Here is a 16051-nt window from a genome sequence, read left to right as displayed (position 1 = left end):
GCAACGCCTTCTCCACTTTCTTTAACCCCTTCGATGCTGATGACGGAACCGTTCCGTCATCAGTCACGGCTGAGCTGTGCTGATGACGGAACGGTTCCGTCACGACCGCGCCCTGTTCTGGAATGTCCAGCACAGGGCGCGGCTACGGCGCCGCGGTCAAGGTGTTAAAGAAAAAATTGCAACCATAAGCAACTCTATCTTCAGCCAAGCTAGTACCCAACGTGGAGAATCCATCAATCCCAGTCTCACAGCACACTGTAAGAAGTCTGACCAACACTGTCCAACCTTCCCAGGAAAAAACTGAGCTTTCTGGAGCAGCTTCAGATCTGTCTGAGGAGGAAATCCAGAGAACAATCCTGTCAATTAAATCTACCACACATTTCGACTACCCCATTTTCTCCCACCTACTGAAAGAGATATACCAAGTCATCACTCCCCTTTGGACAAAAATTGGAAATGCATCTCTACAACAAGGATCCATTCCAGAATGCTTGAAGATGGGCCAAGAATCCCCCCTCCTTAAAAGAACTAGACACTGACCAGAGTGACTTAAACAACTTCCAACTAATATCCAATCTTCCCTTTCTTGCCAAATTGGTAGAAAATGTGCTTACGATCAGCTATGCAAACACATCAAGAATTTTGACCTATTGGACAAACACCGGTCAGGTTTCAGGTCTGGTCACAATACAGAGGTCTTTATACCAGCTGATATACAAACAGCACTTGGCCAAAATGAACCCTGTTTTCTATTACTTCTGGATTAACCACAAACGCCTCTGAAAAAATGTTGAATTCACAATGGGCCTCCTTGACTGGTTCACCTCCTTCTTGCAGAACCGATAACAGAGTGTCAAAATCTCCACCATCCTATCTGATGTTGACTGGGATATTTCTACAAGGATCCAGAATTTCACCAATACTCTTCAATCTATATATGGAACCACTCACTGAAATCCTTAAACAATATCAGTAATTACATACCCCAATTATTCTGATGATACTCATCTGTACATCAAAATCTCCTCTCATGAGGATATCAGGAGCATGGATGGCATTCTGAAGAAAACACAGAAATGGCTGGCACACAACCATCTAAAACTTAACCTGAGAAAAACCGAATTTGTTCGCTTCTCTCCACCACTTAGATCCCCGCATCCGCAACTCTGGTCTCTTAACCTCAAATAACTAAATGGCACCCCAACCATCTGCGACTCTGTAAAATTACTAGGCATCACACTAGATTCTAAGTTAACATGCAAGCTCACATACAAGCTGTAACCAAAATAGCTAACCTACATTTGGACCTGCTAAGAAAACTAAAACCCTTCATAGCGCTAGGTGACCTCAAAACGGCGGTATAATCGCTAGTGCTGTCAAAACTGGACTATGGGAATGCCACACTATGAAGTCTACCGAAAGCAAGCCTAGCCCGACTGAAAGCAACAATAAATGCAGCAGCAAGACAGTTAACAGGCACACTTCGGTATGCCCACATCTCCCCATCACTCAGAACCCTCAACTGGCTCCCAATTGAAGCTAAGATCCAACTGAAGGTGGCTTGCATAACACACAAAGATCTTCATCACTCTGGTCCTCAATTGATGGTGAATAGGATCAAGCTATTAGGAGGTGGAAGGGACTCGAAAAGTGCTAAATCCCTAATACTAGAACCACCCAAATAAAAAAACAAAAAACTCACAGACGCACTTTTGATGGAACAGAGAGCAATTACCTCACTCAGGATCTTCAAGAAGGAAGGTAAAGCTGTACTACTTAAAAAGCATGTGTCTTAAGAGAACTGTTTGGAAATTGTCATTCACCCTATTTTATACTGTATCCTTTTGTTCCACACCTTGCGCTTCGAACTCTATGTACAGTGTTTCTTATTTTATTTTGCATCCTATTGTATTTATACCTTGAGCGAGAACTCTTAGTACAGATCACCTTATTGTGTCATGTGTTTTAACGCACTGCAACACTCTCCAGCTCTCTCACTGCATAGCGCTTTGATACCGCGATGGTCATGTTCGCGCTTTCTAAAACACAAAAACGAGATAAATAAAATAAAAAAGTCATCCATATCAGATTTCAGAAAGGAGGCAGTGCTTTCTAGGGGGTTAAAAAAGTACGGGTAGTTTAGAAAAAAAGTGTGGCCTAAGACACCAAGCTAAGAAACCTCCAACATAACTAAGGATGCAGCAAAATACATGTGATATACAATCCTATGACCGACAAATGTATAAATTGGGCCTTACTGTACAAAGAATAACCCAAATCAACAGACACCCAGTGTAGGAAACTGCCCCTCTTGACATGGTTACTTCCCATGTTTAGCCCTTGTATCTGGTGCAACTTTAAATGAGAGTGTACTGGGTTCCTGCTAACCAGGTCCCCAGTACCAGTGTTCTATACCTAAACTGTACAATTGTTCCACAATTGGCACCTCTTTAGGATCCCTGTAGCTCCCTAGTAATGGGTACCCCCGGTACCTAGGACCTTGGAACTAAAGAGGGTCCTAAGGCCTGCTGCACCAATTGTGCCACCCTATGGGCATCTGACCAAGTTCATGCAAACTACCACTGTAGCTGGCGTGTCTTGGTGCAGAGATAACTGAAAGGTCGTTATGGCACACATCCATGTGTGCTATGCCAGAAAAACACTACATGTAGCATAGATAAGGCACCCCTATGGCAGGCTTTACAGCCCTAAGGAAGGGTGCACTATACCCAAGTGTGGGCATATCTGTGGGAGTGGATATTTCCCAGTGATATCTAAGTTCACCCATAGATTTTTCCAGAGCGCAGGGAAGCCATAACCGGGTACATGAGCTGGACACTCATCATTAGGAGTTACCCAGCTACATGATGACTTCACTGCACCCCAAGGTGTTTGGCACCCAGAGGGCACCTTAGACGTGCCCCATGAAAACCTACCAACTTATAGTGTTGACTGACTGGTCTCGACCAGCCAGCCACCATATACAGGTTTCTGACCTCCTGAGGTGACAGCCTTTGCTCTCGGAGGTCAGGAACAAAGCATGCTCCGGGCAAAATGCTCACACCCCCTCCAAGCAGGATGGGCATTCCAGAGGGAGAAGCTTCAAAGGCCCTGCCCCCTTTGTTATGCGGGCATCTCCAAATAATGGAGGTGCCCACCCCCCTGTCTTGATCCCACTTTTTGGCAGCAAGACAGGAGAGAAAATTAGATTAGGAGGTGTGCCCACATTCAGTTAGCACTACCCCTAGGGTGGGCCCGCTGATGTGGACCCCCCACTTTTCAGATTGCTCCATGGTGTTTTGGATGGAATTAGTTTTCTAGGGTCAGAGTATGCCCACTTCTACAGAAGGTGGTCATATAGATGGTGTAAACACCCTGAAGGCAGGTAGGTCACTGTAATTGCCTGTAAATGTAGTATTTAGGTGGCACCCAAGAACTCATTTTCAACTGTTCAACAGAAGAAGGATGAAGAAGAGTCACTGCCTGGTGAGAACTGCAGCAGAACTTTGGTGCAAACCCTGCCGTTCTCAGCCCTCTCTCGACAGTCACAACAGAGTGACTCATCCTGCGAGCTGGACAACTGCAAACACCTTGGGGAGCTTGCCAGCACTTTAAAAACCACAGTCTCCCTTGGGGTAGAAGAGCTACTCTTCTGCAGTCCACAGGCACCAACAAGCAGAGTCCGGTCCATTCCCTTGCAGCTCCATGGCCCAAACGACTCCGCAGCCAACCAGGACAAGGTAATCATGCTCTGGAATGTCAAATGTGTCTCCCCACCGAGTGTGAAGACACCAGGACCAACCGAAGCTGTGCAGTACCAACCCCCTGGGCACCAGATGCCTTGCACCAAACACCAACAGCAAGGATTCTGTCCGGATTATCACTGCACCAGGGCCAAGCAACCATCGAGAGACGTCAGCATCAATGAGACCCATTTTTGAGTGTGCTCCCGGTAGAATCAGGATAGTTCAGAAGAACTGCTGGTAGTTCTTTGAACCTTTGCCCACTACTATTTCGATCCCAGAAGGACAACCCCTGAAATCGACAGTACCTACCTTTATGCATCTTTGACTTTTGCTCCCATAGGATTGCATTGTGTGTAAAAGTGCACAGGTTTGAACATTTTACTTACCTGTGAATATTTCTATCAAAAACTGTATACTTACCTTTGAACGAAATTCTTGAGTTTTAAAATATATAAAAAAAGAAGTGTTATTTTTTCTTAATTGGTCTCCGATTTATTCTTTTAGTGTGTCTCATTTATTGCCTCTGTGAGTACAATAAATGCTTAGCACTACCCTCCAATAAGCTCAGGTGCTTGCCCACACTTCTACAAAAGAGAGCATTAGTATTATCTACTTTTGCCTCTGTAAGCTACTTGGGAACCCGCTGGACTTTCTGCACAGTAACCTTCATTTTAGTACACTCTATAGAGAGCCATCTTCCTACACCAAGATATTTATTTATCAGTATAAATAGTGCCATTATCTATGGCCATAAAGAGGGCTACTGAAATTGTGTGACAGGGAGGACCAAATTATGCAAAAGAATTGGCAAACAGTAGGCTATTCCTTTCAAAATATGATCATATCTGATGCTTTACATGTTTCTATAGTACTTTAGAGAAAGTAGGGAGGAGAAAAATTGGCCTATAGTTGGTCGGGTCAGCGGTGTCTGCCTGTTTTTTTTTTTAAAGCAACGTAATAAACTTTGCCTGTTTCCATTTGGTAGGTACAGTGGCTGACAAGAGAGAGGTATTCAGAAGGTGATTAAGCAGTGGGTCAATAGCCTCTGACCCCCTGACATGAATAAAAGAAGGGGGCGGGTTCAATGGGGAGCCTGATTTGAGGCATTTTAATGCTCGCAGGGAATCGTCCAAGAGAATAGGAGAGAAAGAGTTCAGAGAGCAAGCTTCATCATTGATGAATGAAATATTGAGGGAATATCATGGCCAGGCTCTTCCCGATTTCCTTTCACATTTTGGGCAACTGCGTCAGTGCCAGAACTCAGTATACCACCTCCCACAGTGGGAGGTGGGAGGCTAGCCTGAGTAGTATCTATTTTTCCTGGGAAGAACCTTTAGTGCTGAATAATTCTGGTGCCGACATGGAGCCATCTCAAGATCCTTCAGAGTGTGACATGGGCGTGGAGGTAGACAGGGGCGACTGCTGTGATCTGGCCTTCCTTGGTAAGTTTGTTGTCCATAACGATGCCAAGGTTGCAGGCGTGGTCTGTCAGTGGAGGTCCGAGTTCGGGAGGCTACCAGGTGGCGTCCACTGGGAGGTGTTGTTTTGGAAGATCAGCACTTCGGTCTTGTCCCTGTTGAGCTTCAGGCAGTTGGGCTTCGTCCAGTCATTGATGCTCGTCATGCAATTGTGGATGTTGGTCCTGGTGGTGGAGGGGTCTACTGAGAGTGAGAGAATGAGCTGGGTTTCTTCTGCATAGGAAATTATTTAATGCCGTCGGTTCTGACGATGTTGGCCAGGGGCTCATGTAGGTGATGAACAGAATGGGACTGAGGGATGAACCTTACGGAATGTCGCAGATAGTGTTCTTGGGTTCTGACATGAAGAGAGGTAGGCAGATTCTTTTGGTACGTCCTGTGACGAAGGAGGCAATCCATCTGAGGGTGTCTTGATAAGGGTGTTGTGGGATAGTGTGTAGAGAGCTGCTGGGAGGTCTAGGAGGATCAGGGCCGCTGTGTCACCCTGATCCAGGAGAGTTCTGATGTTGTCTGTGGCGGCAAACAGGGTGGTTTCATGCTGTGGCTGGCGTGGAAGCCGGTCTGAGAGGTCTCCACTAGGTTTTTGTTCTCCAGTTGTTTAGTGAGTTGTGGATTGATGGCCTTCTCAAGGACTTTGACGCCGAAGGGAAGCAGAGTGATGGGTTAGTAGTTCTTGAGTTTGCTGTGGTTGGTGGAGGGTTTCTTCAGGAGGGGTCTGACCTCTGCGTGTTTCCAAGGATCGGGGAATGTGGCCATGGTGATGAATGTGTTGAGGAATGAGGTGAGTTTGATGCTGATTTCCTTTTTCAGAGGTTGAAGAATTGTTTGCCCGAAACTGGTCCCAGGATGCTTGTTTCCAGTCCAAATTTGAAGTCTCCAATTTTTTAATAAGGTGAGAAAAGAAGTCAGTGCAAGTCGACTTTTTTATATTAGTTCAAAAACTTCCTTATCTTATTGTGATAAGTAGTTGGTTTAATCCACAGCCGAGAAGAAACCCGTTTTATTGAGAGAAACCACAGTATAGTGGAAACACAGCCTGATTGAGATGGGAGCAGTGTACCCTTAAGATTAAGGTAGATAATACAACATAAAGAGACTATGTGGATGAATAGATGCCGCTCTCTATCACGCACTCTATCATGCTTTATATAAAAAATTAAAATAGAAGGGCGATTAAGAAATGTGTAATTATTTTTCCTACAGGTCTCACATGCCGTTTTTTAGAGAATGGAAATAACGGTGCCTCAATCATTCTGGTTTTAATTGAAGAGATTGACTGACAAGTCCTGAAGAAAAATCGTAGTCAGGTAAAATTAGAGGAAACCTAATATCTTAAGGAAATAAAAATAGGCTCTTACTTATAAATAGTTCAGATGTAAAAATGTACTGCAACGAACAGAGATGTAGTATTAGATACATCAGTTAACAGAAGCTAAGATACTAGTTTTAGGTAGGGTCAAAACTACTATTTGAACTCTTATAAGAGATAAATGAATGAACTTTGTTGTCATCCCTTTCTGTAGGTTCCCTTATCTTTTCTTCCTTTTTTAAACTTTTTTCTGGGTTCCACTTATCTACTCGAGATAGAAGGTTAGATATGAAAAAATCATTGTTATCAAATCAAGATGTGAATCAGATCTCTAATGCATATCAAGAGTGAAATGTTTGAATACCTTAGACAGAACAAATTATATCATAAAAAATGTATTTGTCAAGGCTTGTTCTCCCTACGTCACCTCCAATGTATGTGTATACCATGAGCACTATGCTATGTACTAAAGAATACTCATAGTCAAACAATGAACTTTAAATGATATTCCCATGTTAAGATGAAATGAACCAAATATCACAAAATGAACTAGATATTGACTTTTTAGGTTCACTAATATCTATCACGAATTTTGATTGTCTAAACATGAAACTATAAACTGTAACATTGAATCTTTTTAAAAAACTATACGTATAAGAACTAATAATATTTTGTTCTTTGTAGACATATTGGCTGAAAGTATAACTGTCCTGAGGAAGACACCACGACGTGTCGAAACGCGTTGACTCAAACCTAACAGCCACAGTAACTGTAGAAAGGACTTGTATCATTGTCTTTCTAACATGTTTTAAATTTATGTTTTCTTTAATTAGGAAACTTATCATTTTTTTATCAATAATTCATGATAACTGTATATTTATACTGTATAGATTTATCTTTGTTTTTATTAAAAAATACTATTTTTGATATCATTATGTTTGTCTGTGTTATGGTTTAAGTTTCTAACTTTGGGAATCATGTAGTTGAGTACATAGCTGTTTTTGTTCAATAGATAGCCTGGGTGTTTACCTTCATATTCCAGTCCAGGGAAGACATGGCTTGGCAGATCGGTCTGGACTGTTCCCATGAGGCACTGGGTCAAGACTGATTTGCATATAGCTGTGTCTGAACTGAGGTGGCGAAGTGAGCTTAAGAACGATGATGGATTCAATCTAGATCTGTGACTGTGAGTGAGTGTCTGAAAAGTTTCAGCACTCCGGCCATCATCTCCTTGTGTTTGCTTTGTTTGCCCTAAGTTGGCAGGGTACGCCCAGACGTGGGTACCTTGCTCTCTTTGCCACTGGATTTAAGCTAGCCTGGCTGATGAGGGCTGTTAGCCCAAAACCAGTCCCAGGATGCTTGTTTACGGTCCAGGGAAGACATGGCTTGGTAGTTCGGGCTGGACTGTTCCCATGAGGCACAGGAACAATACTTATTTGCATATAGCTGTGTCTGAAAGGGGGCGGCGAAGTGAGCTAATGAACAATGATGGATTCAACCCAATTCTGTGACTGGGGGTGAGTGTCTGCAAAGTTTCAGCGCTCCGTCCATCATCTCCTTGAGTTTGCCCTAAGTTGGCAGGGTATACCCAGACGTGGATCCCTTGCTTTCTGGATTCCAGCTAGCCTGGCTAATGAGGGCTGTTAGCTTGAAATCAGTCCCAGGATTCTTGTTTCCGGTCCAGGGAAGACATGATTGGCAGTTCGGGCTGGACTGTTCCCATGAGGCACAGGGTCAAGACTGGTTTGCATATAGCTGTGTCTGAACTGGGGTGGCAAAGTGAGCTAAAGAATGAAGATGGATTAACCCAGATCTGTGACTGGGGTGAGTGTCTGAAAATATTCAGCGCTCTGTCCATCATCTCCTTGTGTTTGCTTTGTTTGCCCTAAGTTGGCAGGGTATGCCCAAACGTGGGTCTCTTGCTCTCCTTGCCACTGGATTCAAGCTAGCCTGGCTGATGAGGGCTGTTAGCCCAAAACTGGTCCCAGGATACTTGTTTCCGAACCAGGGAAGACATGGCTTGGCAGTTCGGGCTGGACTGTTCCCATTAGGCACAGTGTCAAGACTGATTTGCATAAAAGAACGATGATGGATTCAACCCAGATCTGTGACTGGGGTGAGTGTCTTAAAATATTCAACGCTCCGTCTATCATCTCCTTGTGTTTGCTTTGTTTGCCCTAAATTGGCAGGGTATGCCCAGACGTGGGTCCCTTGCTCTCTTTGCAACTGGATTCATGCTAGCCTGGCTGATGAGGGCTGTGAGCCCGAAACCGGTCCCAGGATGCTTGTTTCCGGTCCAGGGAAGACATGGCTTGGCAGTTTGGGCTGGACTGTTCCCATGAATCACAGGGTCAAGACTGATTTGCATATAACTGTGGCCAAACTGGGGTCGTGAAGAGAGCTAAAGAACGATGATGGATTCAACCCAGATCTGTGACTGGGTTTTAGTGTCTGAAAAGTTTCAGCGCTCCCTCCATCAGCTCCTTGTGTTTGCTTTGTTTGCCCTAAGTTGGCAGGGTATGCCCAGACGTGGGTTCTTACTCTCTTTACCACTGGGTTCAAGCTAGCCTGGCTGATGAGGGCTGTTAACCCGAAACCGGTCCCAGGATGCTTGTTTCGAGTCCAAGGAAGACATGGCTTGGCAGTTGAGGCCGGACAGTTACCATGAGGCACAGGGTCAAGACTGATTAGCATATAGCTGTGTCTGAACTGGCGTGGCAAAGTGAGTTAAAGAACAATGATGGATTCAACCCAGATCTGTGACTGGGGGTGAGTGTCTGAAAAGTTTCAGCACTCCATCCATCATCTCCTTGTGTTTGCTTTGTTTGCCCTAAGCTGGCAGGGTATGCCCAGACGTGGGTCTCTTGCTCTCCTTGCCACTGGATTCAAGCTAGCCTGGCTGATGAGGGCTGTTAGCCCGAAACTGGTCCCAGGATACTTGTTTCCGAACCAGGGAAGACATGGCTTGGCAGTTCGGGCTGGACTGTTCCCATTAGGCACAGTGTCAAGACTGATTTGCATATGCCTGTGTCTGAATTGGGGTGGCGAAGTGAGCAAAAGAACGATGATGGATTCAACCCAGATCTGTGACTGGGGTGAGTGTCTTAAAATATTCAACGCTCCGTCTATCATCTCCTTGTGTTTGCTTTGTTTGCCCTAAGTTGGCAGGGTATGCCCAGACGTGGGTCCCTTGCTCTCTTTGCAACTGGATTCAAGCTAGCCTGGCTGATGAGGGCTGTGAGCCCGAAACCGGTCCCAGGATGCTTGTTTCCGGTCCAGGGAAGACATGGCTTGGCAGTTTGGGCTGGACTGTTCCCATGAAGCACAGGGTCAAGACTGATTTGCATATAACTGTGGCCAAACTGGGGTCGTGAAGTGAGCTAAAGAACGATGATGGATTCAACCCAGATCTGTGACTGGGTTTTAGTGTCTGAAAAGTTTCAGCGCTCCCTCCATCAGCTCCTTGTGTTTGCTTTGTTTGCCCTAAGTTGGCAGGGTATGCCCAGACGTGGGTTCTTGCTCTCTTTACCACTGGGTTCAAGCTAGCCTGGCTGATGAGGGCTGTTAACCCGAAACCGGTCCCAGGATGCTTGTTTCGAGTCCAAGGAAGACATGGCTTGGCAGTTGAGGCCGGACAGTTACCATGAGGCACAGGGTCAAGACTGATTAGCATATAGCTGTGTCTGAACTGGCGTGGCAAAGTGAGTTAAAGAACAATGATGGATTCAACCCAGATCTGTGACTGGGGGTGAGTGTCTGAAAAGTTTCAGCACTCCATCCATCATCTCCTTGTGTTTGCTTTGTTTGCCCTAAGCTGGCAGGGTATGCCCAGACGTGGGTTCTTGCTCTCTTTCCCACTGGGTTCAAGCTAGCCTGGCTGATGAGGGCTGTTAACCAGAAACCGGTCCCAGGATGCTTGTTTCGAGTCCAAGGAAGACATGCTTGGCAGTTGAGGCTGGACAGTTACCATGAGGCACAGGGTCAAGACTGATTAGCATATAGCTGTGTCTGAACTGGCGTGGCAAAGTGAGTTAAAGAACAATGATGGATTCAACCCAGATCTGTGACGGGGATGAGTGTCTGAAAAGTTTCAGCGCTCTCTCCATCATCTCCTTGTGTTTGCTTTGTTTGCCCTAAGTTGGCAGGGTATGCCTAGATGTGGGTTCTTGCTCTCTCTGCCACTGGATTCAAGCTAGCCTGCTGATTAGGGCTGTTAGCCCGAAACCGGTCCCAGGATGCTTGTTTCCGGTCTAGGAAAGACATGGCTTGGCAGTTCGGGCTTGACTGTTCCGATGAGGCACAGGGTCAAGACTGATTTGCATATAGCTGTGTCTGAACTGGGGTGGCGAAGTGAGCTAAAGAACGATGATGGATTCAACCCAGATCTGTGACTGGGGGTGAGTGTCTGAAAAGTTTCAGCACTCCATCCATCATCTCCTTGTGTTTGCTTTGTTTGCCCTAAGTTGGCTGGGTATGCCCAGACGTGGGTTCTTGCTCTCTTTGCCACTGGGTTCAAGCTAGCCTGGCTGATGAGGGCTGTTAACCAGAAACCGGTCCCAGATGCTTGTTTCGAGTCCAAGGAAGACATGGCTTGGCAGTTGAGGCTGGACAGTTACCATGAGGCACAGGGTCAAGACTGATTAGCATATAGCTGTGTCTGAACTGGCATGGCAAAGTGAGTTAAAGAACAATGATGGATTCAACCCGGATCTGTGACGGGGGTGAGTGTCTGAAAAGTTTCAGCGCTCTGTCCATCATCTCCTTGTGTTTTCTTTGTTTGCCCGAACTTGGCAGGGTATGCCTAGATGTGAGTTCTTGCTCTCTTTGCCACTGGATTCAAGCTAGCCTGGCTGATGAGGGCTGTTAGCCGGAAACCGATCCCAGGATGCTTGTTTCCGGTCCAGGGAGGACATGGCTTGCCAGTTCAGGCTGGACTGTTCCCATGAGGCACAGGGTCAGGACTGATTTGCATATAGCTTTGTCTGAACTGGGGTGGCGAAGTGAGCTAAAGAATGATGATTGATTTAACCCAGATCTGTGACTGGGGATGAGTGTCTGAAAAGTTTCAGCACTCCGTCCATCATCTCCTTATGTTTGTTTTGAAGAATTGGTGGGGGCAGGGTCCTTGGGTGCTTCCAAGTGGATGGAGTTCATGATGGTGCTCTATGTGGTGAGCTGTTCCCATGCGGTGAGCAGAGGGTTGTCTGTGACGTCTGTTGGCGTGAAGAGGCTGTGGAGGTCAGTGGGTTAGAGTTTGAAGTTACTGTAGGTGGTGGATATATTGATTTGGAAGTAGTCCACCAGGGTGTTGCAGAGTTTCTGGGATGGGGGATTGTGTTCTCAGCTGCTGATGGGCAGGAGAACTCTCTGACACAACACACACATCAAACTGTCATCATGTTCATTACCATCATGAATATACACCAAAATATCCCCTTGAAAATAACATCCTTGAACAACTCCCTCAATAACCTTTGAAATACAGAGGAGGCTGATGCCAACCCAAAAGGCATACTTTTGTAACGAAACGCTCCCTCAGGTGTAACAAATTAGGTGGGATGTCTAGATTCCTCAATCCATACCACCTGATTATATGCTGCTGACACATCAAGAGTAGTAAACACAGATGCATTTTCCAAAGTACACAACATTTCAAATATATTGGGCAATGGTTAACGATCAATCCAAATATTGCGATTAATATTGTTTAAGTTTACACATAAGCACAAATAATTGTCACTCTTGCTTGCCAAACTACTGGAGCTAGCCACTCTAACTCCTCAATCAGTTCAATGACATCCAGTTCACAGAGCTTGTTTGATTCTTTTCCTAGATCACTCCTTAAGGACAGAGGTACTCTATGCACTTTGTGTAGAATGGGTGTAACATAGTTTTTTACCTCAATGGTATGCCGAAAACCTTTCAACTTTCCCATTTGTTCGGAAAATAATTCTGGAAACATGGACACCCTGTGATTCACAGGCATCACACTCATGCAAGAAAGTTTGGATTTAGATATAACACAATTTGGACGATTGGGATCTATAATAATGTCTACTTTACCTGTGTCATTCCATCACAGCAAATTGGAACCCTCTTTAGCTACATATTAAGTACCTTTTCCACCATAATGATTTTTTTTTATTGCAGACATTCTTACATTTTGTAGACTAAATCTTTTGAAATTCTCAGGACCAATCAAAGTTAATGGTGAACCAGAGCCTGCCATCAACGAAACGTCATTCTATTCATATAACAGTAGCATAGCTTTCTTTTAAAACATTTAAGCTGAGCCACTTGCTCACATGCATCATTATTGTTACCTACACTAGTACCAACATCTTGAGTTACACTCAGCACTCAATTTTCCTTGCTCGCATTCATATATAATTTTTTACGTGCTATATAATATTCTTGTGTACATTTTGACACATCCTGGCAAAATGTCCTTTATGACTGCACTTAAAAGACACTAAAAAAACAACAGGACTGTTTTTGACAGATGCCCGATTATTTTGATTACCATATCTGAAACACATACTAGAGTAATTCTCACATTTCCTGTCATATTGATGTTAACTTTTCCTATCCAACCTGTACTCTATTTTAAGATCTATTTTGTTTCCATGCCCTTTCTTCACGTTTTTCCGATCCTCCTTTCTGAGTAGTACATTGACAACGTTTTCAGAGACAGTGTGGGACAACAACTTTTTGAAATACGCATTGGGACTTTCAATAGATCTAATAATTGTTAAAGCAGTTTCAGGAGAAGGATGTTCTCTGGAAAGTATTCTCTCTTGAAATTTCTTATTAGAGTTTCTTTCAATAAGTTGATCCCAAATTATTTCATCGTTAAGCTCTGTATAATTATACGTAACAGATCATTTTCTCAATGCTCACACAAAGTCATCTATGGATTCATTGTACTGTTGACTCCTTTGCAGAAACGTATGTCAAAACCACATTTCTAGATAGTAGAAATCTTTTATCCAATGACTGTGGCATATTCATCAACAATTTCCACTTTAACTCTGTTGGCAGATGCATCTTCTTTGATTATGTTAGATTTCACTTCAAGTACAGGTAAAGTATTTAACACCGATCTGCCTCCTTGACCCAAATTATGTATCAAAAGGGCCCTTCTTTTTTATATGTAAAGATATCCCCATCAATGGACTTCAAGTAAGCCTTCAAAGCTTTCTTCCATCTAAGCCAGTCTAAAGGTGGTGTACCAGGATCAAGCAAAAATGGAGCTGGAGCAGAATTTCCATCCATTACATTTGTAATTGTAACAAAGGACAATTTTTTTAGAGCTAGATTGTACTAAACATATATTCCTTACTTACAATGAAGGAAATGAGGGACTTCATAATGCAACAAATAAGGATGGAACTTATCCCAATCCGAGATGACGGCACAGTCAATATCCAATCAGATACAAGCACATGTTGAGGAAAAGGAGTCTACAACTGGGTACATGATCAAGAGGACTGAGTTGTTTAAAATGGACAGGGCAGTGACACATCAGAGGAATTTGATGGCTACACTCACCGCACCTGGGTATTCCTTGCTGATGTGCCCAGCCTCGAGAGATGGATCAAAGTGTAGTGGACTAGTTGTAGGTCTTGCTGCTCAGCCATAAGTAGAATGTTGGTAGAATATTTGTGTGCGTGAGAATTGAGAGTTGGAATGCCTGAGTGTGAGGATCAGTTGGAGACGGGCTGAGCAGCAAGTGAGCTGCTCCTCGTGGGGCCCCCCCTTGATACCTATCATCTGATTAATAAAGCATCCTTCATATCCTACACCTCGTCTTCTTCCGATTATTTCATCATATTTCACAAAGTGAGGTCCAAATGTTCAATGCGGCCTCGTAAACTCCCAAAATTGTGGCAACACGAAATAGTCCTTCTCCCCAGAAAAAGTAAATTGTCGCAGGAGAGTTTCACAAATAAATGGTGTTTTCTTATAGCCCGCCATAGTGGGCTATACCGGCTATTAAAGGCCCGCTCCAGCATTAAAGGCCCGAACCGAAGGCAAGGGCTTTTAACAAGGGAGCAGGACTTTAATAGCCAGTATAGCCCAGCTATGAAGGGCTATAAGTCTATTAGAACATTCTGCCACTAGAGGGCAGAATGTTTTAACAAATTAAACAAAGGCCTCTTGGAGCCCGAGGGGATTGAAATCCCCTCGGGCTCCGAGAGGCCTTTGTTTAAACAACATTGGAATGTTGCTCTGTGGGCCTTTACCGGCCCGTAGAAGCATGGAGCACTCCATTGTCTGCAATGGAGTGCTCCACATTCCAATGTTCTAATCATTATTAGAACATTGGAATGTTGGGAGCTCCATTGAAGATAGTGAAGTGCTCCGGGCTTCTAATGGCTGGTAAAAGCCGGCGCTCTAACATTCCAATGTTTGTCATTCACAGCTGTTGCTGTGAACAAAGGCCTCATGGAGCCCAAGAGGATTTAAATCCCCTGGTGATCCCTGAGGCATTTGTTTATTTGGTAGAGCATTCTGCCCTCTAGTGGCAGAATGTTCTAATAGCCCGTTGGCCCACCTTACCTGGGCTACACTGGCCACTAAAGTCCCACTCTCTTGCTAAAGGCCCTCGCCTGAGCTGCACACAGGAGCGGGCCTTTAATGGTCGGTATAACCTGCTACGGCAGGCTGTAAGACTATAATAAAGCTTCACAGCTCAATGTGATGCTACGACACACCTCACCAACTTTAACCACCCTCTCCCGAATTCTCCCATTCCCCACATTTCCACACGTTCCACATGGAGAGCAAGAGGGCAGACCCAACACTTATGCAACTTCTAGGCAGGCATACATGTGCATTATCCTGTGGATAAAGAGGGAAGAGGTATTTCTTGGTATTGAGTGATTTTGGGTATTGTGATTGCTGAATAATCATTACATATAAACTTGTGCACAGAAGGGTTCCACTTAAAGCTAATGATGGCAACTTGAGCAGGGTATTTATTATACATCCTATCTGTTCTTTTAGAGGAAAGGCAATCCCGTACATGGAACTTGTTGCGCTTGTTTATTTAAAGCTCTTCGTATCACAAACCTTTTTTGAGTAATTAAGTGCAAACTATGCAAGGATTCTTTCAAAATTTGCCATTCCAAAGGTATAAACTTTTATATAAAAGTGGTGTTGAATTTCTATACAGTGGTTTTTATAAAGTGCTGCAGTCCAGAGTGCTTTATGCATAATTATCTTGATAATTCATTTAATTTTTCCTTTATGGCCCTTAGAAATGCATATTTTGAAATTGGAAGATGGCGTAACGCATATGAATTCTCGAGCACGTCGTTGTGCCTGAATTCCAAAATACTTTAGGTTATGTATTAATTCCTATGTTTATATCGTTCTACTCAATTTGCCGCACAATTCCATATTATATATAACATATTTGCTTTAGGTTATCCAATCATTCTTACTGTGTAACCTTTCTAATGAATTTAAATCACAATTCCGAATCAAATATCACTGTGTCTCATACATGATGA

General features: G+C 44.0%; 1 protein-coding gene across 15 annotated transcripts in view; it reads left to right on the top strand.

Annotated features, from left to right (window-relative positions):
• SPO11 (SPO11 initiator of meiotic double strand breaks) overlaps positions 1-16051 on the top strand; it is a 749185-nt gene that overhangs the window by 559737 nt on the left and 173397 nt on the right. For 2 of the 15 annotated variants that reach the window (XM_078651987.1, XM_078651991.1), the window contains 2 exons: positions 6428-6531; positions 7218-7465. The exons of the other annotated variants lie outside the window; for them this stretch is intronic. In XM_078651987.1, the coding sequence (XP_078508113.1) occupies positions 6428-6504 (77 nt within the window). In that variant the 3' untranslated portion in view covers positions 6505-6531; positions 7218-7465. Of the gene's footprint in view, positions 1-6427; positions 6532-7217; positions 7466-16051 lie in introns of those variants that run through there. 15 annotated transcript variants of the gene reach the window in all.

Source organism: Lissotriton helveticus, chromosome 7, assembly GCF_964261635.1.
Source record: "Lissotriton helveticus chromosome 7, aLisHel1.1, whole genome shotgun sequence".
Taxonomy (NCBI): Eukaryota; Metazoa; Chordata; class Amphibia; order Caudata; family Salamandridae; genus Lissotriton; species Lissotriton helveticus.
Note: the sequence above shows the minus strand (reverse complement) of the source record. Positions and strands in the feature narration are given on the sequence as shown.